Source organism: Balaenoptera physalus, assembly GCF_965194825.1.
Source record: "Balaenoptera physalus genome assembly, chromosome: 10".
NCBI classification, from domain to species: domain Eukaryota; kingdom Metazoa; phylum Chordata; class Mammalia; order Artiodactyla; family Balaenopteridae; genus Balaenoptera; species Balaenoptera physalus.
The window spans coordinates 67,319,146-67,344,639 of NC_138889.1; the positions used below are offsets into that span (position 1 = coordinate 67,319,146).

The following is a 25,494-nucleotide window of genomic DNA, read 5'->3' on the forward strand; positions in this document are numbered from 1 at the left end:
GGCCACGGCGGTCCCCCGCTCCCCGCGACCCGCAGGGACCCCGAGGCGCTCCCCCATCGCAAGTCCCACTCCTGACTCCGGGGAGCCGGAAGGGCGGCGAAGAGGTCGTGCCCAGGCCGGCGCTACGCTTGGCCTAGTCCAGTCCCCACCCTTCGCTCCTCCCAGAGGGCCGCCTCTGCTCCCCGGCCCGGCCCCATCCGGGCGGTGCCGGACCCAGCTCCCAGCCATCCAGCTCGCTCATAGGTCCGCGTCACCGCGCCCGCCCAGGCCTGGATCCGCGCCGAGCGGGGGGCGGGGGCGGGGGCGGGGGACGGGGGGCGGAGCCAACGGGTTCGCGCCAAAATCGCGTAGTTGATCCCTCCCCCGCGGGCTACGTCGCGCCCTCCTTTTTTTTCAAACCCCGGGCTGGGCGGGGATTGGTGGACTGGGCACTCACGTGGTTAACGGTCGCGGGAAGCCGCGGAGCCCGAACTTGCTGCTGGACCTGCGGAGACCCCAGCCTCGGCGCCCGGGCCGCCCCGCCTCTGCAGAAGAGTCCGCGCCGCCGCCGCCGCCCCCGCCGGCCGCCGCCCCGAGCGTCCCGGAGGCGCCGCGCAGGCCCGCCGCCGCGGCCACCGGGCGCGCCCAGTCGCACGTGGCGGACCCGCCCCCTGGGCAGGCCGTGCCCTGGACTCCGCGGGCCCAGGTTCTCCGGTCCTCCGCCCCAGCCCCGTGGGCGCGATGAGCTTCCTGAGCCGGCAGCAGCCGCCGCCGCCCCTCCGCGCCGGGGCCTCCTGCACCTTGCGGCAGAAGCTGATCTTCTCGCCCAGCAGCGACTGTGAGGAGGAGGAGGAGGAAGAGGAGGAGGAAGGCAGCGGCCACAGCACCGGGGAGGACTCGGCCTTTCAGGAGCCTGACTCGCCGCTGCCGCCCGCGCGGAGCCCCACAGAGCCCGGGCCCGAGCGCCGCCGCTCGCCCGGCCCGGCCCCCGGCAGCCCCGGGGAGCTGGAGGAGGACATGCTGCTGCGGGGCGCCTGCCCGGGCGCGGACGCGGCGGGCGGCGGGGCCGAGGGCGACTCGTGGGAGGAGGAGGGCTTCGGCTCCTCGTCGCCGGTCAAGTCGCCTGCGGCCGCTTATTTTCTGGGCAGCTCGTTCTCGCCTGTGCGCTGCGGCGGCCCGGGGGATGCGTCCCCGCGGGGCTGCGGGGAGCGCGGGGCTGGCGAGGGCCCCTGCTCGCCGCTGCCGGACCACCCGGGCACCCCGCCCCACAAGACCTTCCGCAAGCTGCGGCTCTTCGACACGCCGCACACCCCCAAGGTGAGAGGACGCAGCTGCCGGGGCGCCCCGAGCCCGCGCCGGCCCAGCCTTTTAAAAAGGCAGTGGCGCCGGGAGCCGAGCGCGGCGCTGCCCGGGTTCGGTTACATAACCGCCGGGCCGCACCCGCGCTCGCTCTCCTGCGCCGCAACAAAAAAGTTGGCAGCCCCTCTTTTGGGCCCTGCCCAGAAGTTGTCCGTTAAGATTATGTAACTGAACAATGGGCCTCGTCTGGAACTTCTTCATCTTTCAAAGGGGCTGATCGGCGCCGTCCAGGTGGCTGACGATTTGACGCCCGCCCAGTCGGGGCCGCCCCGAGCGTGGCAGCCGGGAGTGTGGCACCGATAACGTGGTTTGGAATGATGCTCGAGTGGTCCTGGCCCGGCCACCTGACACTCCCGAGCGCCGCAGCCATCTGGTGCCTTTTAAACGCAGAGATCGGTCCTGTAATTTGGGCGGCGCACGCAGGAGTTCGGTTAAGAAAAAAAAAAAATTCATGCGCTTATCGTTTCGTATCAGGTGGCCTTATGGGGGAAAGTTTGAGATACGGAGGGAGACTGCGCTTCGACTTGGGAGAAAAGGCTGGCCTTCAAGCACTTACAGTCTTAAAAAGATTCGTAAATAACTCAGGGGTAGCGTTTAAGCCTCTTTCCGGACAGAATATTTATTGGGTAAGCGTTTGTTTACAGCATTGGGTTTGCAATTCCCAAGTTTGGTCAGCCTGAGTGTCAGGATTAGGAACGTCCAACTGTTAAAAACCAGCATTGGTGTTGTTGCCTGGATCCTCAGGCTTTCATATACCGTTGATAAGGTATCTTAAAGAAGTAGGTGTTCAGCACCTGTTTGCTGAATGGCTACTGAGTAAGCCGATGACCACTTCTAGAACTTTAGAAGTAACAGAAGATTTCAAAACGGACACTTCCCGAAATTAAGACAGGTGCCGCATTTATAAGATTAATGCAGGAAATGCACCTTTTTAAGTGAGTCAGTTTCAGTACCGTTACTAGTCGTAAACCTCAGGAGGATGTGTGCTTTTGTGCTCTACTGTTTGCTAGCTGACTTGCCCACGGCAAGATCCCTCTGGAAGTGAGGGGAGGAGTCCTACGGAGGAGGTTTTCAAACCCTACTTGGATGGGGGAGGGGAGCTTTTATAGGGCTCCCTGACTGCTTTCCATTTTTAGATGGATTGAAAGGTTTTGTTAACTTTTATCCTCTAGAATGAACTTAATTTTAGTCTGCATTCATATTCTTTTTGGGGTTAGAGACCTTATTTTACTTGGCCTTTTCAGAAAAGGTGGTTAGTATCCAGCTTCAGGCTCCTAAGTTAACCACTGTTTATTTTGCTTGAAAGATAACAAAGGCTTGTGTGTTGCTTTGACCTACACATTCAGCCTCGTGAAAGCCTTGTTGAAAGTTAGGTTGAGAAGGCCGGCTATAGCACTTGGATCCTAAGCATTTGTTTTTTCTCCCTCCTAGAGTTTGCTCTCCAAAGCTCGAGGAATCGATTCCAGTTCTGTTAAACTCCGAGGTGGTTCTCTATTCATGGATACAGAAAAGTCAGGAAAAAGGGAATTTGACATACGACAGACTCCTCAAGTGAATATTAATCCTTTTACTCCAGATTCTGTGTTACTTCATTCCTCAGGACAGTGTCGTAGAAGAAAGAGAACATACTGGAATGAGTAAGTTATTTATTATTCAACAGTTTGGTTCCTCAACCACCCAAGATTGGTTTGGTATACTTATTAAAATTTAGTTTCAACTGAATGACATGGAAGTTTATGCACTGAGAATTTTCTCCATTACTAGCAATTCTCAGTAATCACCTGTGGAAAAGAGTGGTGTGGGAAAGGAAGGAATAAAAAGCCTAGATAGTAGGAAATCTGCTGTCAAAATGAGACAGGCAGAGAAGGTTGATTTACAAAGGCTTTAATTTTGATATGTGTGGTGGTGGTGGTGTATTTAAGCAAGAACAATATTTCCATCAGTTGAGCTGTATCTTGTCATTACACAATTAAATGCTTTTCTGTTTTCATTCATTAAATTTTCATTTTGTTATATACCTGTTAGATAAAGTTTTGGATCTCTAGTTGATGTATCTGTCAGATATGTTGATGGAAAAAATAATATTTTTCAGTTCCTGTGGTGAAGACATGGAAGCCAGTGATTATGAGTTTGAAGATGAAACAAGACCTGCTAAAGTAAATAGCTTTTGATTTTCTTTTTATTGTTTTTGAAATTTGATTTTCTACATCTTAACAAGCTATCACATATACATGTTAAATAAGCCACATATGCAAGCTACCATATATGCATGTTAAAACATAAGATATAATTTTTAGGGAGGAGTCAAGATGGAGGATGCGGAATTTGTCACTCCTCACAAGTTCATCAAAAACACATCTACAAATGGAACAATTCCCACAGAGCACCTGCAAAACATAAGATATAATTTTTAAATTTCACACATAGTGCTATCACCATAGTGAAAAAATCATTTTCATACCTTTGTATTTTATATATATATATATATATATATATATATATATATGTATATGGATACACTTTTTATTACAGAGAATTACAATTACTGAAAGCAATATGAAGTCACGGTATACAACAGAATTTCATGAGCTAGAGAAGATTGGCTCTGGAGAATTCGGTTCTGTGTTTAAATGTGTGAAGAGGCTGGATGGATGCATTTATGCCATAAAGCGATCAAAAAAGCCATTGGCTGGCTCTGTTGATGAGTATGTATTAAAGATTTTGTCTTCTGCTCTTTTGTTCAGTATGATGTTACAAATGTTAAGGTTTTAGGTGGTCAATCATTGAATTTAATTAATTCTTTAACGTTTGAGAAGTTGTAATGATTTAATCAGATCCATTTCATTTTTTGCCATTAGTTCTTACTGGACTTGGTAGAATAATATAAGGGGTCTGATCTTGGAGCCTAACTTAAATTTCTTATTTCTAGTAGCATCCATGAATTCATAGTAAAGTGGAGTTTCATCTTTTCTGAATCCTAGGGCCAGCAAGCTTCCTTCTTTCTAACATTCTTTAATGGAAGTCTTTGGAAAAATCTGGTACAGAGTTTTAACTCCCTCTCTTTCAAGCAAGTTGTCATTCAGCATAATGATAGATCCAGAAGTCAAGATTCTTTTATGAACTTTCAGATAAATTAACCAGTTCAGGCTTGAATAAAAATGATTTACCGTTCTCTTAATCTCAAACTTCTAGGCAGAACGCTTTGAGAGAAGTATATGCTCATGCAGTGCTTGGACAACATTCTCATGTAGTTCGATATTTCTCTGCATGGGCAGAAGATGATCATATGCTTATACAGAATGAATATTGTAACGGTGAGTAATACAACGGTTCCCCTGTAAACTCGTAAGCTCAAGAAAATGAACACCAAGGAGATACTTATTTTTATCTAAAGTCTTGCTCTAATTCTGTATATCTTTTATCTCTTGTAAATTCAAAGATCAGAAGCCTGATCTTTGAATTTCAACATGAATTTCAAATGCAAGTAATTCTTACGTGGAAGTTAATATTGAAAACCTTGTTCTTGCTATCTGGATAGTAGAACCGTGCGTGTTATTTGTGTGCCTTTTACTAAAATTAAACTGATTTTCTTGAGAGGACAGCAGCCTTGCCATATATATTTTGGTATCCCTAGCACTTAGCATAGTGTGCGGGGGGGATATAGTAGTTAATAATCCAGGCTCCCTGCATCTAGCCTTCCCTTTCCATTTCATTTTATGTGCTGCTAAAACTGATATTGGTTACTCATAAAATGACAGTGACTCTCCATTGATATAAATTTAGCCATTTGTTGAATCTTGCTCCCCCTTCCATCTATCCAACCTAGTTTACCACTAGAATCCACTGAGATGTTTCTGTAAAGTAAGAGTTATGCTCTTTTAGTTCCCTAGTTGTGCCTCCCTCCTTCCTTCCCCCCCTAAAACAAGCATTTATAGAGGTTTAACTTTGGACCTTTGCATAGCTTTGAATTTCAGCAGGTCCTTCAGCAATCAACGTGTGTCCTTCCTTTTTATTAAAGCTTTACCAGAGTCCCGGCCTCACTTCTGATTCTTACAGACAGCTGTTATTAAATACCTAAATCTTTATATATGATGGATTTTTATTTCTGTGTACCTTCGGTGAATATTAGAGAATTTAGAATTTAATGAACAGTCAAGTAGCAAAGATTATTTTTGTTGATTCTCATTTTTTCTTAAGACCAGCCATTTCATAGCTTGTGAATAAATAAGTGGTATAGGTAGTAGATTCAGGTTTTCTGTATTTGAAAACAATGAACAAACAGAAGTAAAAGACTCATTTCTCATACCTGACTTCTCATTGAGTTGTCATTTTAATCTCCACCCTTGAAAGAATAAGTGCTCAGTATACAGCATTGCTGCTGTTTCGTTTCACACATCTCTTGAAATGTTTCTCTTCATACCATCAAAACATTTATGAAGCTATCGCCCATGGCCTTGTGTTTCTTAACCTCCATTTTTTAGTAACTGCATTTAATAATAGTACAACTTTACCGTAATACCTTCTCCCCTCCATATTTGCTAGACGCCATCTCCTTTTAGTTTCTTTCTCCCTCTCACCTTGTTGGATGTGGCTGGCTGTCTTAAGTATTTCAGCCACAGTCCAGATGCATGGTTGTGTCATTCAGATGATTTTGAGAAAACTCTTGGGCCTGGGAGTTGGGAGGGAATGAGCCATCTTGCTAACCCTCTCAGATTACAGAGACCTTGTCCTGTAATAAAGTTAGATTATAAAATAATCTTTTGAAATAGCTTATTATTTTGGAGCATTGTAAAACACTTAAGGAATATGGATCTTTAAAAAACAAATAGACCTCTGTAAAGTAGGACTGCCTCTTTGTATGGTTGTTTATTTTGCTTAGATGAAAGACAGTGAGGCTATCTAGATACATTTGTGAGCTCTTCTTTTGTTTCCCTTTTCCACCATTATCTCCACATAAACCCTTGAATGTCCTAATAGGCCTGGTCTTTAGATCCTTTCCTACAGTTTCACAGGGAAGGATTCTGTTATCATTCATTTGTTGTGTTGATTAACTGATATCCTTTATCTTAACTGAATTTCCTTGTTGTCTCAAAAGTAGTTTGCATTTTGAGCCTTTTTTCTTGGTTTGGTGATAGACTGAATTTCTACTCTTGATAAACAGGTGTAGAAAAATGTTGATCGATAGGGGAAGAGAACCTGAAATATCAGATCAGTGGTTTGCTTTTCTTACCTCTTGCCCTTTCAGCAACAAGATAGAAGGAACTGGCCTAGCTATAGTTGCTAGACCTACTAAAAAGCAGCCATGTTATTTCTTGGTAAACTTGATCTAGGACTCCAAGCTCACCTGTCTGACAGGCTTCTTGACCTGCTCCCTCCTGGAGCCCTCTTCCTGCAGTTCAAGATTTGTTCAAGTTAAGTTCAGAAAACATACTTAATCCTAAGCTCTCCAGGTGTGTGATTTATTTATTTTTTTTAAACACATTTGACGTTTTGTTATTCAGTCTTGTTCAAATTATAGGACCTCCTTTTCTGAGTAGTATATCATTGACCTAGATTTTATTACCTTGGTTCTGATTTTATTATTCCCAACTAAGCTTTAAACAGAAGTGGTTTATTTATTTATTTATTTATTACAATAACTCCTCGTTTCCTCTGAGACAGAGTATAAACAAAGTTTTTAAGTATAAACTTAAAGTTTTTTAAAGTATAAACAAATTAGCTAATTGGTTTGACTGATTCTATAAAAGCAGGCTATGTTCTTATTCATAGTAAGGGTAGTATAAATTAAAACGATACTAAGATACTGTTTTTTACTTACAAAATTTTTAGACTCTGTTGTTAAATGTGTGGGAAAACAGGTATTCTCACACATTAAACATGGTAGTATGAATTGGCACAGCCTTCTCTAAGGGGTACTCTGTGTGTGTGTGTTATTGCCCCAGATTTATCTTCCAAATCCCCAGATTTACATAAGCTTATGCTAGCAGAATTTAAGTATTAGCCATTTTGAAATCAGAAACTGAGTGTACTGTTATTTTATGTGAGCTTTCAGAGGCAATCAGATCTTGGCACTGATGGTGTGAATACCAACCCTAAGCTCTTTTGCAGGATAAACAGAAATGGCCCTCTCAGCTACAGAAATTTATTCTATATGTAATAAAACACTGTCTCCCACACACACTATGCATGTGTATATTACATTGTACATACCCTTTGACCCAGCAGTTTGTTTGTAGGAGATATACTAAATATGTGTGAAATGACCAATGTACGAAGTTATTCCTGAGACCACAGTATGTAGTATTAAAGGCTTGGAAATTATTTCTAAATGTCCATCAATTAGGGGATTGGTTAGTGCATTACCATTCAATTATACAGTGGAATTCTGTAGACACAAGAAAGAAAGGGGTAGTTTTGTATATTGGTAGAGAATGATCTTCAAGATAATGAAAATATGTTATCGCTTGTGTAAAAAGGAGTTGAAAAGAATACATAAGAAACTGATAACATTGATTTACTCTGGGAAAGAGAACCAGGTGCATTGCTGAAGTATGTATTCATAAGACAGAGACTTTACATTGTACTTTGTACCCATGTGAGTGTATTACCTACTGAAAGAATAAATAAAATTTTGATTTCACAAACAGGTTGAAGAGAATAGGTCCTATATAAAATGTCACTTTCTTGGTTGCGTGTGGTCATACAGTAAAGGTGGAAGAAAAATAATAGTTCAGGAAGAAGAAAATTCTAATTTTTCTTGTGTTTGTTAGGTGGAAGTTTAGCTGATGCCATAAGTGAAAACTACAGAAGCATGAGTTACTTTACAGAAGCAGAGTTGAAGGATCTCCTTTTGCAAGTTGGCCGGGGCTTGAGGTATATTCATTCAATGTCTTTGGTTCACATGGATATAAAGCCTAGTAAGTATTATAGATCCTCTGACCTGTGTTCTTTAGGGTTATAGAGAATAAATGACTTCATTAAAATAATATGGGAACATAAACATCTTACTATGTTTTTTCATTGTTAGTTTTAAAAGATTTTTGACCCACTTATTAGTATTGTTTTATTTCCCATCACCTCTTCCCTTGTTATCCCAAATTTGAAATAACAAACTCATTTTTACTAAAAGCTGAAAAAAAATGTGCTGCATCTTATGGGAACCACATAGTCTCGGAGTGGGACTCTGGGGAGACTAAAAGAACCTGTGTTTAAAGCCCGTCTCTTGTACTAGGCTATAGATCCATAATTTTAAATTAATGCTGGTGCCACTAACATGGTTATTAGAATAAAATGAGAAATGTGAAAACGTTTTGAAAACATAGGTGCTACAAACCTGGAGGTATTTCTAGTCTGTAAAAGAAATAATAAAATTGTCACTGTATGACCCAGAAAACATAATGACAGATGTATTGTGATTATAAATGTATTTAAAATGTTGTAGATAAATAAGCACTGGAGAGTTTAGGAACATAGTGGTTTTATTTTTTTTCTCTTTACCGTTAGATCATTTTCAGCTAAAAAAATTGATTTTTATATATAACTGGCTCTAGTAGATCGACCATACTATGGCTCAGAACAACCTCATAGTATTCTTTCAAAGACTTATGAGGTTTCAAACTAAAGGAGCAGTGGTACGAATCAAGGTGTAGGCCTACATAATTTTAGGTTAAACTGAAACAAAATTGTATTTTACAGAAGTAGTAATTAGTACATTGTAGAATATTTTAAAATATAGACAAGCTGGACTAAAAAAAAAAATCCCCATTCTTCTATTAATCTTTGGAACTACAGTTATAATGTCAGTGCTGCTAACAGGGTTATTAGAATAAACTGAGCTGTGAAGATGCTTTGAAAACTTACATGCTGTACAAACATGGTGGTATTTCTAGCCTGTAAAATGCCATCAAAATGTTACTGTTTTATTCAGAAAACAAAATGGTACATGCGTTTAGATCATCTTGCATTAAAAAATGTATGCAAGTGAATCCTACACTAACATTTTAGTGCAAATCCCTCTCATTTTATCAAAAATAACATCATAATGTACATACTGTTTTATAACTTTTTTTTAAAGACAACTGTCTCTACCTTTCCATTTCAGTAAATTTTTATCTCATCTAGTAGCCAGATCATATTAAAATTTTTCCTAGTTGACCAAAGTCCTTAACAGTTGATTCGTCCAAACTAGTATCCATTTCAGGACCATGCAATACACCAGGTTAAATCCATTTTTCTTTTTTAGGTTTTACCCTTCCCCTACTTAAATAATAATAATAATAATACAGACCTTGTCTTGCAAGATATCCTTTCTTCTGGGTTTGACTGGTTGCTTCCTAGCTTATTCCTTTCTCTATCCTATAAATTAGAAGTTATAACTAAAAGGTTGATGGATTTAAGTTAAACATTGTAGGCTAGGTGTTTTTAAGTTGAATTTAATGAGATGGTTTTCTTTTTTCTTTTTTAATCTATGAAAATATGTGTGATTCATGGGAATTTAAATCATTTTGCACAACTTAATTATATGAAGTATGTGAAGAATTTTTGTACATTAACTTACTAAAATGTTTATTTTCAAAAAGGAAAAACTATACTTGAACTGATGGCAGTTAATGTGGATCAGTAAGGTTTGCCCATACTCACTCATAGCTTGTATTAAATGTCAGACAAACATAGTGGATGCTTATATTACAAGTACAAAAGTTGAAAATATTAAGGTGTGTGAAGTTTTAAATTTACAAATACCACCATAAAATAAGTTGTCCTGTAAATAAAGCAAAATTGGAAAGATGACTCTAGTGAATGTAACATTTATAAATTCTATACTATATTGATAAAACTACTAAAATAAAATCTGCCACTAAAACTTATGTTAATCATGAGCTTACCTGAATTAGAAAAAAAAAAAAATGTGTACAGCAGAAATAGTGAACCACAGAACCTCATTGGGATGTAGATGCTGTATGGTCAGCCAAACTCAATAGCTACATGACTTATTCTTTTCACACCAGCCTTGTAGCATTAGATTAAAATTTGTTCTTTGGCAGCATCACAAATTAGTATGTTAATTGCCTTTTGTATTATTTCTGAATAATTAAAACTGCTGAAGACCAGTGTGTAGGTGACAAGGGTCTAATGCAGTGGTTTCCAAGTGTTCAAGGCCCAGTGCTAGGCCAGAAAATATATTCCTAGAAAACATAGTCCCAGTTCTTGTCCCCTGAGATTTTCATTCTCACTGGGTTTGGGGTAGAACACATAAGAATCTATATATTTAAAAGCTTTCTGGTTGATTCTGTTATATGACTTGTTTGTGAACTTTGGTTTAACTGTTAACTGTTAGTATGGCTTACCTAAATAACTGTTTGACAGGTAATATTTTCATATCTCGAACTTCAATCCCAAATGCTGCCTCTGAAGAAGGAGATGAAGACGACTGGGTGTCCAACAAAGTTATGTTTAAAATAGGTAAGAAAGAAAAATAACCAGATTATTTCCTCAAAATAAAGAGGGAGAGGCTGGTTTGTTTTAATTCTTGACTGTATTTTTTTCAATACTTCTAGGTGACCTTGGGCATGTAACAAGGATCTCTAGTCCACAAGTTGAAGAGGGTGATAGCCGTTTTCTTGCAAATGAAGTTTTGCAGGAGGTAGTTTTTCTCCTTTAAGCCATTTGCCTTGTAACACTTACCAGTTGCTAGAAAACTATAAATGCAGATGTATTGAAATTTTAAGTTAATAACTGGTAGAAAGGTAATACAAAATAGAAAGTGTAAACTGTTAGCTGTGGATGTATTTAATCTAGCGAAAGTCAGTAAAGGCAAATATTCAACAGTGGTGGAGTTGCAGTAAAAGAGAAATTTCCATACACTACTGGTGGAACTTTAAAATGGCATTGCCTTTTTGGGGATCAGAGTGTTAGTATTGGGACTTCCCTGGCAATCCAGTGGTTAAGACTTTGCCTTCCAATGCAGGGGGTGCGGGTTCAATCCCTTGTCGAGGAGCTAAGATCCCACATGCCTCGCGGCAAAACGTAAAACAGGAGCAATATTGTAACAAATTCAGTAAAGACTTTAAAAATTGTCCACATCAAAAAAAATCTTTAAAAAAAAAAATGTTAGTATCTTTCAACATTTTAAAATCACAAACTCTTTGACCCAGAATTTCCATTTCTAGGAGTCTCTCCTTCAGAGATAGTCATATACAAGTAAATTGAGAACGATGTAAATACGTATTTAGCAATAAGGGAATGATTAAGTAAATTATGGCACATAGTTAATAGTGCTATTTCAAAAAGAGTGTTGCAAAATATTTCTTGATAAGAGTTTTGAATGAAAATAGAACAAGTAGAACAAATGAAGTGTATGATTCCATTGTTCTTTTTATATGTATATTTGTGTTTTATATGTATATGCATATTTCTGACTTGTTGATGTATGTATGTTTTGTATTTTCATATGAATGCCCCTAGGGGGATAGGAGTTTCTTCTGAGAGTTGAGTTGGGCTAGTGATAAAGAAGAGGCCTTTTAGAAATGCCTAAATACTTTTAGAAATGTATTTACTTTCCCACCCCAGAGTGTATATTATTTTATCATTAAAAAAAATAATAATCTCCCCAAATTTAGCTTGTTCTCTGAATAGTTCCTAAACTTAAGTGTGGCATTGGACATTTTAATTTCGTTTATTTCGCACCCAAATCATCATTGAGGTGTAATCTTACTTTATTTTGGCCATTTTTATATTCCCTTAAGTTTTTTTTTTTTTTAATTTTACAGAACTATACTCATCTACCAAAAGCGGATATTTTTGCCCTTGCCCTCACAGTGGTATGTGCTGCTGGTGCTGAGCCTCTTCCCAGAAATGGAGACCAATGGCATGAAATCAGACAGGGTAGATTACCTCGGATTCCACAAGTGCTTTCCCAAGAATTTACAGAGTTGCTAAAAGTGAGCATTTTATATATGAGGCACTTTATTGACATGATTCAATATTTTATTAAATTGCATGTCTTTACATTAATTTTACTTCTCTTTTTAAGGTTATGATTCATCCAGATCCAGAGAGAAGACCTTCAGCAATGGCACTGGTAAAGCATTCAGTATTGCTGTCTGCTTCTAGGAAGAGTGCAGAACAATTACGAATAGAACTGAATGCTGAAAAGTTCAAAAATTCACTTTTGCAGAAGTAAGTGATGGGGTTTTTGTTTGTTTTGTTTTTACTTTCTCATTTTTATTCTCAAATTTTAATGAGAGATGATTTAGGCTTTCCATCAGTGAAGAATATAGTGGCTTGGCATGTTATATGGTTACAGTTTGGGGATTTCTGCTTTACATTGGTATTTGACCTATAAATTTGTGTTGTTTCTAAACTTTGAAATTATGGACTTAAAAATTTTTTAAACTTGCATATATTTGCAGTGGTGATAATCCCCAAGCCCCAAACTATCACAAAAACTAAAATGAGCAGGTATCAGTTTTTTCCCTCCAAACTCTCAACCATAAACTAACATTTTCCTTGAAACGTTCTATTCTACTTATTTTTATGAAAGAATGAAATAAATGTCGATTAGGTTAGTAGATGATTCTCATATTTGCTCTGAATGACCTTTGACATTTTTGAAAACTGGTTGGAATGATCATTCTAATTCATTTGCTTTATTGCTGCCATTTTGATTCTAACCTAATAAAACTGACTTGAAATATTTAAAGGTTCCTTTGCCATTAGTTTGATAGCCATCATAGTTCATATAAAGAGGAAGTAGAATTTTCCTTTTGTCTGTGTTATGTAAAGAGATTTTCACAATATTGTATTTTTTCTTTCCTCAATTGCATCTTAGAGTAATGATGTCATGCAAAGATCTCCCAACTGATAATGTAGTTTGTATTTGGCCTCTTAGGATCCCTTCCTAGGATTAATACAGTAGGTGAAAAGTCTTGTTTCCTGTTTTTACGTTCTTAGAGAACTCAAGAAAGCCCAGATGGCAAAAGCTGCGGCTGAGGAAAGAGCACTCTTCACTGACCGGATGGCCACCAGGTCCACCACCCAGAGTAATAGAACATCTCGACTTATTGGAAAGAAAATGAACCGCTCTGTCAGCCTTACCATATACTGAACTACTCATTTCCCACCCCCCAAAAAAAACTGTGACAAGAGGAAGCTAGGTTGAAATCACTGCTAGAATTCAGTTTGCAATTACTTTCTCAGTCGGTGTCAGTAGTTTTACTGAAATATCTTTTAGGACTTTTATTTGTGAATTACAGTTAAAAGCTGTATTTTGACCAGTGCTATATCAGGCTTTTGTCTAGTTTTACCAGTCTGTCTTCTGTAGGATGTCAGTCACTGTTGGATGTTACACCAGCCTTTCCAGGGTTAACCACTGTGGTGGTGTGCTGCTTATAGTTAGCTGTTGCATTGTAATAAAAGGTATCTGTCCCTGTAGTGACTTGTAAAAAAGGACTCAAGGGCTTTATTACATACCTATTCTCCCTTTGAAAAGGGAAATGCTAAGAGACTCAGTACTCCTCAGCCTTCAATGTACCTGTGTGTCAATCTTATATTTCTTTTTTAAAATTGTGAATTATACTTGTATATCCAACTGGGAGCACTTTGTAGGCATTGCATGAACCATGGAATGATAATTCTGTGGAAGTATTGCCTTGTGAATTTGCTGCTATTTTAGTTTTGTCTTTGCTGTAAAATTGTAGCATTAAACAATCATCGTTGTTAATAGGCTTTCTTTTTAAAACAATTATGTGAAATATATAGCTGCTCTTGATGAAAAGCAGCTATTTGCCTTTTTTTTTCTTTGAACTTTGAAGCTAGTGCATTGGAGAAATGCACCTTCCCCCCCCCCCCTTTGGAATGCTGTATTAATGTAGTATAATTATTACTGGTTTTGTACTTTTTCCTGATAATGCCCTTCCCTGACTCTTTTTAAAAAATGTTTCCTCCCTCCACCCACATTTTGTACTTGATTATATTGTTAGTCTGTTTTTTAAATGTTTTGCCTGGTTTCTCTTCAATATTTGTGTATATAAACTAATCTTGGTGATACTGTACATAGCTATTTGAAATGCCAGAATGACTTCTGACTGTCCCAAGCTTATCACAAAATATGTTTCATGTGTGATTAGCCATTTGACTAATAATACTGGCTAACAGTTGTTGCAAAAAAATAGAATTTGTCTGTTGTTTGTTTTCCTATTTTGGTTTAAAACATGTTTGCACTAGTCTGTTTGACTTGTGTTTTATTAACATTGATTGGCATATTAAAAGTCACTCTGAGCTTACCTTAATTGTCTAAATCTTTATGATGCCTATTTTCTACTGTTTTATCTCCATTATCACTACATTTTAAAATGTAGAGTATAATGTATATGAAATACTAAAAGCAGAGGGCACATTTTTGACAGAATATGAAACACTGATTATTTAATGATGAGTTTTAGTCTACATTAGTTACATTTTGAGATTTAACAAAAATTTACCCATCAACCCTCAGTGTTTTTTGTCATAAATAATATCTTTACATCACATTGCATATTATGCATTTGATCTGCTAGAAATGTATAATGTGGTTTAAAATAGCTTTAGATTATTAAGTGAATATAATGGATAGGACTTATAACATTAATTTGAACTGAGTCACAGAAGAGAGTTTTGAAGTGGGGAGGGTTTTATCTCACTAAACTGGGCTGGATTTTAGAATTGAGAGTGCAAATTTAAGTGATTAACAGTGCTAATTCTATGTGACATCTTTTTCTGCCGTAGATTAGAACCAGAGAGTAAGCAGTGAAGGCCTTTTAGCAGGTAAAAATGAACATTGCAAGATCCTTGGGCTTTTTGATCATGGGTACATCGTTTCTCTTGATTAGGGTCTATTTCTGCTATAAACATTTCTAACAAGCTTGATTATTTTAGCTTTTAAGCCCATGGCATGTTAAAAAGTACAATTTAGAGGCACGAGAGGAGTTGGTGCAGATAAATTAGATATAAAAGCTGACAGGTGTGGAAGACAGAAAAACTTAAAGCTGCATAGGCTGGAGCAGGTAATACATTTCAGTCACTGAGGACAAAGCTATAAGAAATATAATAATTGGTGTTTGTGAGCATCACTCACTGAGTCATTAAGGTGCATTTTTCTAGTGCACTAGCTTCAAAGAAAAAAATCAGGTGTTTTTCATCAAGATTTGCAGTAAGTTTTTCACATTGTTTAAGAGTAGTAGATTGAGTAGGAAAAAAATCTGATTTTCAAAGGAAATTCTTAGGCTCTCTGAAAGCTGATATGAGAGTTGGGCTCATATTCAGTACAGTATACTTAGGTTAAGTGCCCTTTATATACTAACTGGTAGACCAAAGAAATAGGTCCACTAGGGACTCGGGATAGAATAGAGGAGATTCATGTAAACACAAAATGACAATAAAATGTGGTAAGTGCTATGTTGGAGGGATGGCTCAAAGGACAATTTATGTACCTATACCTTGGGAAGATGCTGGTGGCAGGTTAGAGAATGGATTGTGGGAATTAGGTTTAGATTGGCTTCAAAGCCATTGTACTAAATCAGTGTAAAAGTAAGGAGGGCCTGAACTAGGAGGTCTATGCATGGAAACAAGGGGATAGGATTTCATTAGATGGGAACACTGCACATGGAACAGGTTTTGTTTGTTTTTATAATGGAATGAGAACTTGTTAGATTTCATTAGATGGGAACACTGCACATTGAACAGGTTTTGTTTGTTTTTATAATGGAATAAGAACTTGTTAGCATAAGGTCAGAATTGGAGAATCAGCTGCAAGTGCTAATATGGAAGCATTGAAGAATTTCCCAGAAACATTAATTAAAATGCAGAGGCCTGTTATTGTTTGAGACAGATATTTAACACTGATAAAATTACTTTTTTGGAAAGCTAACTTCAGTGAGGAAGAAAATTTTAAAATATTGATTATGCAGTTGAGTAGGAGGAATCCCATACTGCAGTTGACTACAAATTGAAACTGTTGCCTTACCTTTATCTTGCCAAGAATTCAAGGCAGTCCCCTTTAATTAATGAACTAATGTCTTTTGAAGACCCGATTCTTAAGCTTTGATTTTTTTACTCTGTTCCAGAGGGCAAGAAATGGTATTTAAAAAATTGGTAACAGCTGGGTTTGGGTAATGCTTTAGGCTGTCTCCTAATTCTTAAGCAGCAGCATCCTGACATTAGTTTTTCTTCCTCCCCAGTTCATATCCACAAAGCGTCTCACTGACTTTAGCCAACAGATCAAAGTTGTTGCATCCTTACGGTATTTTTATTTGTGAAATTATTAAAGGCCAGTTAAAGCAATCAACAAAGAGGATGGATCAAAAGAAATTTTGGAAGTGTTTTGGATATCGTGAAAATCATAACTGAAGCTTGGAACTAGGAATTTGGAGGAAACTGCCTAGTACTTTGAAGGCATTTGTGTAACTGTAAAAAGCATCACTGAAACTGATTGACATTGTGGAGTGAGTGGATCTAGACATTTCTCCTGCAAACCTTGTTGTACTGTTAGACATTTCTCAAGCTCAGCAAAGTAGATTTTTATATAAATGCAAGAGTAAGACATCATTGAAACTGTCCCTCTCCCAGCATTTAACTTTCAAAAACTTTGAGAGGCTTTCATCTGAACATCATTAAACTTTTTTTTTCTTTGTGGCAGATGACCCTAATTTTCAATGCAGTTTAAAGGTCTCTGGAGTAAGGAAAAATATCTGTGTATGCTCTAGGAAGAGTTACCAGGAAAAGATGGCATGTTCTGTCCAAACTTCGTTAAACTAAGAGCCTAAGAAACCTCAGCCAGCCCAGCCCATGAAGAAAAATGCCTCAAAGGAACATTTATACTATAGTTCATATTGTTTAGTTTTATATGGTTAATAAGTATTTTGAAGAGCATTTCTTTGTTTTGAGTTTTGACATTCTTGAGGTATGAAATGAGTTTCTAGGCCTGGAATTCCAGTTTATGGCTACCAATCCATTACACCAATGGGAAATGCAGGTTCAGTGTACAATGACTCTATTTAGGTTGATTATCTAGGAGAGGAGTTACCTTTCCACAGATTAGCATGTGGAGGCTCAGGTGAGTTCAGTAACTTAGGAACTCAATTTGGTAAGTAGGAGAACCAGAATTTCAACTCAGATCTCATAGCAAAGAATCATGCTTTTTCCAGACGCATGAAAGTTGAGGGCAACACTAATTAAAGGGCAGAGTGAGGCAGCAAAGGAGAACAGGAAGGAACAGTATGAAAATTAGGAAAACTGGGAAGACTCTGGTATCAGGGAGACGGATAGAAGTTTGAAGGAGAAACTGGTTAACTGTGACTGTTTGCAGAAAAGATTAAGAAATGACTCAAAGCTCCATGAATGCATCTGAAGTTCACTAGATCTTTGGCAAGCAGTGTCAGTGGAGGGGGAACAAAAGACAGATTACAGTGAGTTGGGTGTAAATGGGAGATGGGCAAGTTGAGATAGCAAGTATAAATTATTTTTAAGAAACATGGCTGAAAAAGCAGGGCAAGGGAGGAGAAGGCCATACAGCTAGAGAGGAATCTTTGGGTCTTATGCTATCATTTATTGATCACCTATTATGTGCTAAATGTTTTCCGTACATAATGTCATTAATCCTTATAAGAATTCTACACAAAAATCCCCATTTTACACATGATATTTAGAGTGGTAAAACAAATTTTCCAGATGATATAGGTACAAAGATTCAGTGTTCAAACCTAAAGTGTTTGGCTGAACTACTAGCCCAATTCATAGCAAGTCCTTTGAGCCTGCAGCAGAGGAAGAATGAGTGTGGATGAGACAAGTTTGGAAGTGTTTGGGGGAATGCAGGAAATGCGGGAGGGGAATCCAGTCTGAGGCCTCTTATTGAATCCCGTGAACTGAAAGTGCCTGTGCACAGATGCACACACGTGCGAGGAATGCCGCCCTACCCCACTGCATTCTTTCCTTCTAAATGAGAGAAATACATAGAGAGTATACTATATAACCATTTAAAGCAAAGTTTCAAGGAATTTTTATGACTTAGGGAAATGTTTGAGTTATAATGTTAAAGTGAAAAAAAAAATCAGGAAGCAAAATTGTATAAGAGATTTTTTTTTAAAGCATTAAAAGAATAGAGGCCTAACAATGTCATTTGAGCGGTGAGATTGTGGGATATTTCCCACTCTTTTCTCCTTTATGAACCTTCTATATTTTAAACAATGAGCCTTTATTTTGTAATCAGAAAAAATACACTTTAAAAATGTTTGAAGTTATTAGCATGTGCAGTCAGTACAAATTGGGCAAGTCAGCCAGCTTGCAGAGACTTGTCCAGTGATCACACCTGCGGGCCCTAAAATTTCTGGTAATGAGACTACTCCCTTGAATCCAGGGGCACCTATGTGATCTGGGCTGGGTCAAATGGAGTTTTTCCTGGAACCCTGAAGTTTCTCCAGTTGTTATTAATATATAGGCAAAGATGGGAAAGCCAGACTTTCCACTGCTTGGAAAAAGTCTATTGCAGGAGGAGAGAATGAACCAGCACAGAACCAGAACTGAGAAATGAGAAGAGCAAGATCTGACAGTGTTATCAGTCCCTGACGCCAGTCTTAGTTTGGTTCCATTACTGTATTTATTCCTCTTTTTGTCCTAAGCTATACTGAGGTGAGTTTCTGTTGCTTATAATTAAAAGAGCTTGAGTGGTGCAACATATTTCTCTAAACTTGCAGCCATGAATTAAATATTCTAGGCGTTGTATGACTGAGAAATGTATGCCAAAGATTCTAGGGTTCCTGATAAATCCCTTTGTTAAGGCTCCTGCTGGGTCAAGACTCGTGTGTGACGGCAGCAGACTCCGCAGCATACCCCCCTGGCCGGCCTCATTTTTTCTGGTTACATGTGGTTATAGCATCAGTTTTCTAGTGGTTCTTTTCTGTGAAGCACCACGCACAGCATTTCCAGAAAGAATTCTGCTGATAGACTTAACCCCTGCTGAACAGGATTAGAAAACACACAGTTTTATTAACAGCTAAAGAGACTTACCCAGCCTGGTGATTTAGACAATAATTAGACTGTGCAGTCTGTTTTCCTGTCTGCCATTCACTATTGCTATGAGGTCAAAGATGCTTTTTTTTTTTTTTTTTTTTTGGCTGTGCTGTACGGCATGCAGGATCGTAGTTACCCGACCAGGGATCGAACCCGTGCACCCTGCATTGGGAGCACAGAGCCTTAACCACTGGACCACCAGGGAAGTCCCAAAGATGCTATTTTTGAATGAAGGACCTGGAGATAAAAACCAGCGAGGAGTCTTAAATTTGTATTTGACATATAAATTTGGGAAAGGATGGTATTTATGCCTCTTCATTCAGAGAGGTGGAGGGAATATTGAAGTTGGAGAAGGAAGAGGACCTAGTTCCCAAACAGATTCCTGGGTCCAGCTTTTTTTTTTTTTTTTGGCCGCACAGCGAAGCTTGCAGGATCTTAGTTCCCCCACCAGGGACTGAACCCGGGCCACGGCAGTAAAAATGGAGAGTCCTAACCCCTGGACTGCCAGGAAATTCCCTCCTGGCTCCAACATTGAATGGACTGAAGTACAGAGTAGAATCGCACCCAGTTTCACTTTGTCGATTACATTCTTTGGTTCATTTTTTCAATCAACGTGTATTTTGAGGACCTGCACTGTGCTGGGGGTTACTAACTAGTGCTAGGCACTGAGATACAAATACAAACAAGGTAATACCCCACCCTCTCCATTGCACTCAGTTACGTGGAGGTGTTAGAAACATCTAACTATATATACAGTAAAATAAGTGCATTTTTAAAAAACTTTTTTAAAAAAGGTATTTATTTTATTTATTTATTTTTGGCTGCATTGGGTCTTCATTGCTGCGTGTGGGCTTTCTCTAGTTGCGGCGAGCTGGGGCTACTCTTCGCTGTGGTGCGCGGGATTCTCACTGTGGTGTCTTCTCTTGTTGCAGAGCACGTGCTCTAGGCTCACCGGCTTCAGTAGTTGTGGCACATGGGCTCAGTAGTTATGGCTTGCGGGCTCTAGAGCGCAGGCTCAGTAGTTGTGGCGCACGGGCTTAGTTGCTCCACGGCATGTGGGATCTTCCCGGGCCAGGGCTCAAACCCATGTCCCCTGCATTGGCAGGCGGATTCTTAACCATTGCACCACCAGGGAAGCCCAATAAGTGCTTTTTTAGGGCATGCATAGGCCACTGTGGGGACAAAATGATAAGCAATTAATCCAGTGGAGAGAGGGGTGAATGTTGCTGCTCCCAGGAGAGGTGACATTTCATGTAGGTCTGGAAAGATGAGTAAGAGAGTGCCAAGTGGATAAAGTATCAACAGAAGGGTTTCTTAGGTAGAGGGATTAGCGTAAACAGGGCGCAGAGGAATGGAGCTGTGTGGGGTATTGGGATGGGGAGGATGTACTGTGCGTTAGAGGAGAGGAAGTGAGCTAGTGTTGCCCAATTGTACTGGGAACCCAGATTCATTTTGTGAGGTTCATGTTTTCTATTTCTGGGTTTCAATTCTGTGATAAACTGCTGAGAAATATGGATTTCTGTTTATTCTCGTTCAGAGAAGAGTTGAAAGTAATGATGAATGAACAAATGAAAGAAAAATGTATAATAGGTCCTAGGCCTTGTCAGTCAAGGAAAATGACTCTGGGAGGAAAAGGAGAGAAGAGCTTCGATCACCATTGCAACTTTGGCCTCTTCCAAGCCCCCTCTTCTGGCAAGAGCCCAGAGTCCGCTCCTACCGCAACACTGGTCCTGCTGTCTGCTCGGTTAGCAGGCCATTTACAGGCACTGCTCCTCCTGTCCCCTGTACCATCCTCCTGCCTCCAGTGTTCCCGGTACTGCCTCCTCTGTGCCCAGGCCCCTGTGCCTGAGCCTTGGGCATAGCCATTCCCCTGCCCCTTCCTAGCCCCTGGTCCCTGAATGCCGAGCAGCCAGCCCCAGCAGAGACAGGAGTTGGGGCAGGTGGAGGGCAGGGCTGTGCTTTGGAGCTAAGCATCCCTTCGCCTTTGGCAGGGGCCGCTGCTTCTCTTCCTTTCTTATTCCTTGGCCGCTGCTGTTGAGCCCCCGGGGTGTTGCTGTTATGATCTTGGCTGGAGTGCTTGCCAAGCAGGCTGGGGCAGAAGGTTCTATGTAAAGGCTGAAATTAAAGGGGGAAAGATCCTAACCAATGTAGCTAGAAGGTGAGTAAGAGCTAAATCTTAGAGAACTACGAGGGCCTGTGTAGAAAACCAAATTCAACTGCAAGCCAGAGGCAGAAGTTTTGGATCCTGGCTTGGATCAGGCTGGCACAACCCCCATCTACTGCTTCATTGGTTGTCAGTCGTGTGTCACACTGGCTCCACAAGCTCACCCACACTGGCTCGCACATCTGGAGGCCAGAGAATCCCTGGCTTCACCCAGGAGAGAACCAGACCCACCTGGGGAGTCTGCGACACGAGTGCTCCTCCCCCTCCCCCTTTCCTCCGCACTTGGTCTGGGAAGGAAATTCTTCCTCAACCACCAGGCTCCTTCTGTGAAACTGGAGCACATGCAGATTTACATCTGTTTGCATTTTCCCTTGGCAGGGAGGCAACTTCAAGTCTCTCCCTTTGGGCATAATAAAAAGAGAGAGCAACTCAGAGATAAGACGGTGTGAGGGAGGGAAATACAGAGGGCAGCTTGTGAAGACACTTTCGGGCAGCTTGGGACAGATGAGAGGGGCTGATGCCTTAGAAGTACAGCAGAGGGAGAGCAGCTGACAGAGCAAGGAGAGAGGGCTCAGCCATGTTCCCATGTGCTCTAACCCTTGAACTTAGCATGGGCAATGTGTTAAGGCTATTTGACTGTGTTTTGGGTAAAGATTGAAAAACGCTTACTTAACAGTGATGTAGCAATCCTTGCTAGGGGTGAATGCCTGTATTCTAATTATAGTATTGTAATTGTAATGTTCTAATACTTCCTTCTGCCCTGGGAAGTGTTCTTATTACATGGGGTGGGTGCCCAGTGAGTGGGTCCGTGCTTTGGGACTCTGTCTCCTTGGCTCACTTGACTCAAGAGGGCTCTCAGATCTCTTCACAGCCCAGCCATCAGTGGTACTGTCACAAGACCAAACTTGGGTCTGCTTGCCCTCCACGCAGCAAAGCCAATCTACTGACACTGAGTCGTGGTGAAGGAAAGTCTGGCGTTCATTGCAGGTGCTAAGCAAGGAGAAAGGGGCCACTCATGCTCAAAAGTCCTAAACTCCTGGATGGCTTTTGGGGAAGGGTTTTCAAAGTCAGAACGCGGGAGGGGGTTTTGGGGTGTGTGATCAGCTTGTGTACATCCTTCAGATTTGTTGGTAGCGAGGTAACAGGGTGGTACTTCAGGAGTCAACATCATCAACTTTCTGGGTCCAACTGGTCTGGGGGCAATGTGCTGGTGGTCAGCAGGCGGTCAACTTCCTCCGCCTGCTGGGGTTTTTAGTATCTGCAGAACAACTTAAGAATGTGCGTCAGACTTATCCTTACCTTTGAAACAGAACTGGGGGTCCTTGTGACTGATTTATTGTTTAAGTTATGGCTACTCTCCTGCTTGACTGCCCTATCTTTGTTTCTGCATTCTTTACTTCCCCAAACATTAACTGCTGGGACCTATTCTTTGTTCCACAAGGAGGGCCTAGGAGGTCACAGTGTATTTCCATAGCCTCTTTTCCCGATCAAAAATCAGCGGGGACACAGAGGGGCCTGAGAGAGACTAAGCCCCTACATGGGCCTGCACGGTTTCAGTATGGGGGTCAGTCCCCACCCTGAGCCAGGCCAGAGTCCCTTCTCAGAGACTAAGCCAATTCCTCTCTGCAGGGGCAGGTGGGATGTGAGAGGCCAGGGAGCTATTGGCACTCAGCCTCACTGAGGAGCCTGGTCTGTAGTGGGAAAAGTTGAAGCCAGCATGCAGAGAGAACCCCAGATATTGAATCCTTGGTTCCAGTTATACCTGACCGAGGCCCAAACTCAGGGTTTCCCTCCCATTCCTCTAGTTTGGTTGCTATTGAAACAATCATTTATCCTTCCAGTAAGCCCCACGCCCCTGTTTTTCTTTCTCAAAGTAGTTAGCTAGTTTTTGGTTTCTTTTTTCTTTTTTTTAAAAAATTAATTATTGTTTTAAATTTTTGGCTGTGTTGGGTCTTTGTTTCTGTGCAAGGGCTTTCTCTAGTTGTGGCGAGCGGGGGCCACTCTTCATCGCGGTGCGCGGGCCTCTCACTGTCCCGGCCTCTCTTGTTGCGGAGCACACGCTCCAGACGCACAGGCTCAGTAGTTGTGGCTCACGGCCTAGTTGCTCCGCGGCATGTGGGATCTTCCCAGACCAGGGCTTGAACCCATGTCCCCTGCATTAGCAGGCAGATTCTCAACCACTGCGCCACCAGGGAAGCCCCAGTTTTTGGTTTCTTGCATCATGCACCAAGAGGTCTGTCTTACACAGATGACGGACTGAGTAGGTTAAATTAATCCTATCCAAGCTTTCTTCTTTCTCAGACCTCCGATTACTCTGTATCCCTTGATCACAGTGATACCCAAGGGGAGCTGTGTCAGTAGGGACTGTTTTGCTCCCAGCCAGTTTTGAAAGCTCCATTACCAGAGCTTGCATCTGCCTTTCTAGGAAACTCTCAGTCCTAGAAAGACCTGAGACCTGCCTCTGAGAGCCCACAGTTCAGGAGAGAATACAAGACCCAGAAACCTAGGCACTTTCCTGGAGTGTTCTCATAGGACATCTGTTTTTAGCTTGTTTTTTTTAAAACTTTTTTTTTAAAATTAATTACTTAATTTATTTATTTTTGGCTGTGTTGGGTCTTCGTTTCTGTGCAAGGGCTTTCTCTAGTTGTGGCAAGCGGGGGCCACTCTTCATCGCGGTGCGCAGGCCTCTCACTATCACGGCCTCTCTTGTTGGGAGCACAGGCTCCAGACGCGCAGGCTCAGTAGTTGTGGCTCACAGGCCTAGTTGCTCCACGGCATGTGGGATCTTCCCAGACCAGGGCTCGAACCCGTGTCCCCTGCATTGGCAGGCAGATTCTCAACCACTGCGCCACCAGGGAAGCCCTAGCTTTACATGTGACCCATCCTCTTCTCATAGAAAGCTGAATATCTGCAATAAGGCAAAACTCATTTTTAACCATGCAGACAAATGCACTGTATCTGCTCACCTAGACCCTGCTCTGTACTGCATGACTCATGTCAACTGCCAACCCAAGATGAGCAAGTGGCCAAGGCACCGTATTTCCCCCTGAAATCATCCGTGGGAAAAGAATTTACAGGTGAGCAACTCAGGACTTTAAGAGGAGAATAGGATTGTAAATGATTTTATATTCACCAACGTGCTGAATCAAAGGAAGGTTTGGGACATATTAATGCATCTTAAATTGGTAATAATGAGTACTATTCAAGTTTCCCTTCCTATCCAGGGGAGAGGCAGCATCTGCTGGTCTTAACTTAGACTCTGCCATTTCACACAGAGTATGATGCTTTAGTGAAGAGAAAGGGGAGTTCAAGTTACAGAATAGAAAGTTCAATTTTGGACATATTAAGGTTAAGGTCCCTGAGGGACACACTGGTGGCAATATCCAATGGGTGATCAGCTATATATCCATGCCCAAGTTTTAGATTTGGGCATCATTGGCATTTGAGTGACCATTGAAACCGGGGCCTGAGAGAGAGAATCTGAGAAGAATTTGTAAAACGAGAGGAGAAGTAAACCCAAAGAACAACAATATTTATGGGGTTGATGGAGGAAAGGGAACTAGTGACAAAGATGGAGAAAGAGCATCCAAGGAGACAGAAGAAGATGAGGAGTGACAGGTGTCTCAGTAGCCCCAGGAGAAGAGAATTTCAAGAATGAGGAAGTGGTCAACGTAGAGAAGGGGACTAATAAGATAAGGACTGAAGTGTCCCTCTAGTTCAGCAACATAGAGGTCTCGTGACATTAGAGGGAGCAGCTTTGGAAGTGTGGTAGAGAATCCAGATGTCAGGGGGCTGGAACTGGAGACCCTGGTCCCAGTCCAAAGGGGAATGGAATTTTCCCCACCACTGCTTAGCAGTATGTGTTGACAAGAAGATGGAAGGATAAGGAGACAAAGGAGGTGGTGAGGTAAGGGAAGGAGAGCTACAAGTATGGCCATGTTTGGAGAACG

General features: G+C 41.2%; 1 protein-coding gene across 2 annotated transcripts; it reads left to right on the forward strand.

The window, feature by feature from the left end:
* Nucleotides 1-720: 720 nt before the first annotated feature.
* Nucleotides 721-14,621, forward strand: WEE1 (WEE1 G2 checkpoint kinase; the record flags this gene model as incomplete). Of its 2 annotated transcripts, none has more annotated exons than XM_082478133.1 (11): nucleotides 721-1,296; nucleotides 2,770-2,975; nucleotides 3,431-3,494; nucleotides 3,871-4,043; nucleotides 4,531-4,652; nucleotides 8,109-8,255; nucleotides 10,705-10,800; nucleotides 10,896-10,981; nucleotides 12,108-12,278; nucleotides 12,371-12,516; nucleotides 13,291-14,621. In XM_082478133.1, the coding sequence occupies 11 exons, from the start codon at nucleotides 721-723 to the stop codon at nucleotides 13,442-13,444; spliced, it is 1,941 nt and encodes a 646-aa protein (XP_082334259.1). In that variant the 3' UTR covers nucleotides 13,445-14,621. The 2 variants fall into 2 exon arrangements, with proteins under 2 accessions (XP_082334259.1, XP_082334260.1); XM_082478134.1 differs by lacking the exon at nucleotides 721-1,296 and adding an exon at nucleotides 1,370-1,964.
* Between the last annotated feature and the right edge of the window lie 10,873 nt (nucleotides 14,622-25,494).